The 1,015-nt window shown below is 29.6% G+C and overlaps 1 protein-coding gene across 1 annotated transcript in view; it reads left to right on the top strand.

The window, feature by feature from the left end:
• The first annotated feature begins 141 nt into the window (after positions 1-141).
• The window catches only part of LOC107882986, a 10,253-nt gene continuing 9,379 nt past the window's right edge, over positions 142-1,015 (top strand). Inside the window, exon 1 of the mRNA XM_029492264.1 lies at positions 142-276. Coding sequence (XP_029348124.1) covers positions 142-276 — 135 coding nt within the window. The remainder of the gene's footprint in view (positions 277-1,015) is intronic.

Below are 1,015 nucleotides of genomic sequence, written 5' to 3'. Positions count from 1 at the left end.
TGCTTTTCTATACTGTATCACCCATTACATGATTTGTATGATGTCCCAACACAAACAATAACAGTTTTTTTAATATCACTATACATCATGTTGTCTATTTTTAAACGCAAACCTAGAAAAATGTTTCACCGTCCATCTACTATGATTTTGTATCTTACTGTGTACTATACTACATTTTTGTGTCTTGCAATATGGGGTAAACCGGAAAATGAAATTTCAATTGGACCTCATGAAGAAATTGGTCCGTGCAATATTACTGTATCATCTTTTGGAACAGTAAGTATTTATTAAGGTTTGGAACTACAGTAAATATATCATACCAGAAATACCTGAACTAAAAATAGTGAAAAATTAATATAAAGTATTATCTTATACTCTATTATGGTACTATTCTTGCCATACACTTAATCAATTTTTTTTTTAAATTCTTATTAGAAAAAATAGTTTATTTATTTATTTATGAAAATTAAAACATAATACAGTGCTCGAATTGGGGGGGGGGGGTGCGCGGGGGGAGGACGGAGCTCCTCTACTATTTAAATTTTTTTTTTGCATACCCCAACTATTTTTTTTTACTTGGACAGGGGGACGGACCAAACTAATGTCCAAAATAATTTTTATTAAAATTTGGAGTGGATTTAAATTGTTTTGTCAAAGATAAACCTAATGACTACCTAGGTAGTAATTTTACATTTTTTAATATAAAAATATTTTTCATCCTATTTATGGTTTTGACTAGTAATGTTTAATCTTTTTGACTCGCGATCCACTGTTTTTGTAACTATATTTTCACGACTCGTGTCACCTTTGTAGGCCATAAAAGAAAAAAGACTAAGCTGCTAGTTTTGCATTATTTCCCGTGCATAAAGTGCCCAAAACATTTCCAAAAGAGTTTCATTAAACATTTGTTTAAGTTTGAAATCACAAGTAAGCTCAATTTATTGATTTTAGTAGACATTTTAACTATCATTATATCTACTGTAAAATATGGTTCTTCAATTCATTCATAACTTAT

Source organism: Acyrthosiphon pisum, unplaced genomic scaffold (genome assembly GCF_005508785.2).
Source record: "Acyrthosiphon pisum isolate AL4f unplaced genomic scaffold, pea_aphid_22Mar2018_4r6ur Scaffold_21112;HRSCAF=23059, whole genome shotgun sequence".
Classification (NCBI taxonomy): Eukaryota; Metazoa; Arthropoda; class Insecta; order Hemiptera; family Aphididae; genus Acyrthosiphon; species Acyrthosiphon pisum.
Note: the sequence above shows the minus strand (reverse complement) of the source record. Positions and strands in the feature narration are given on the sequence as shown.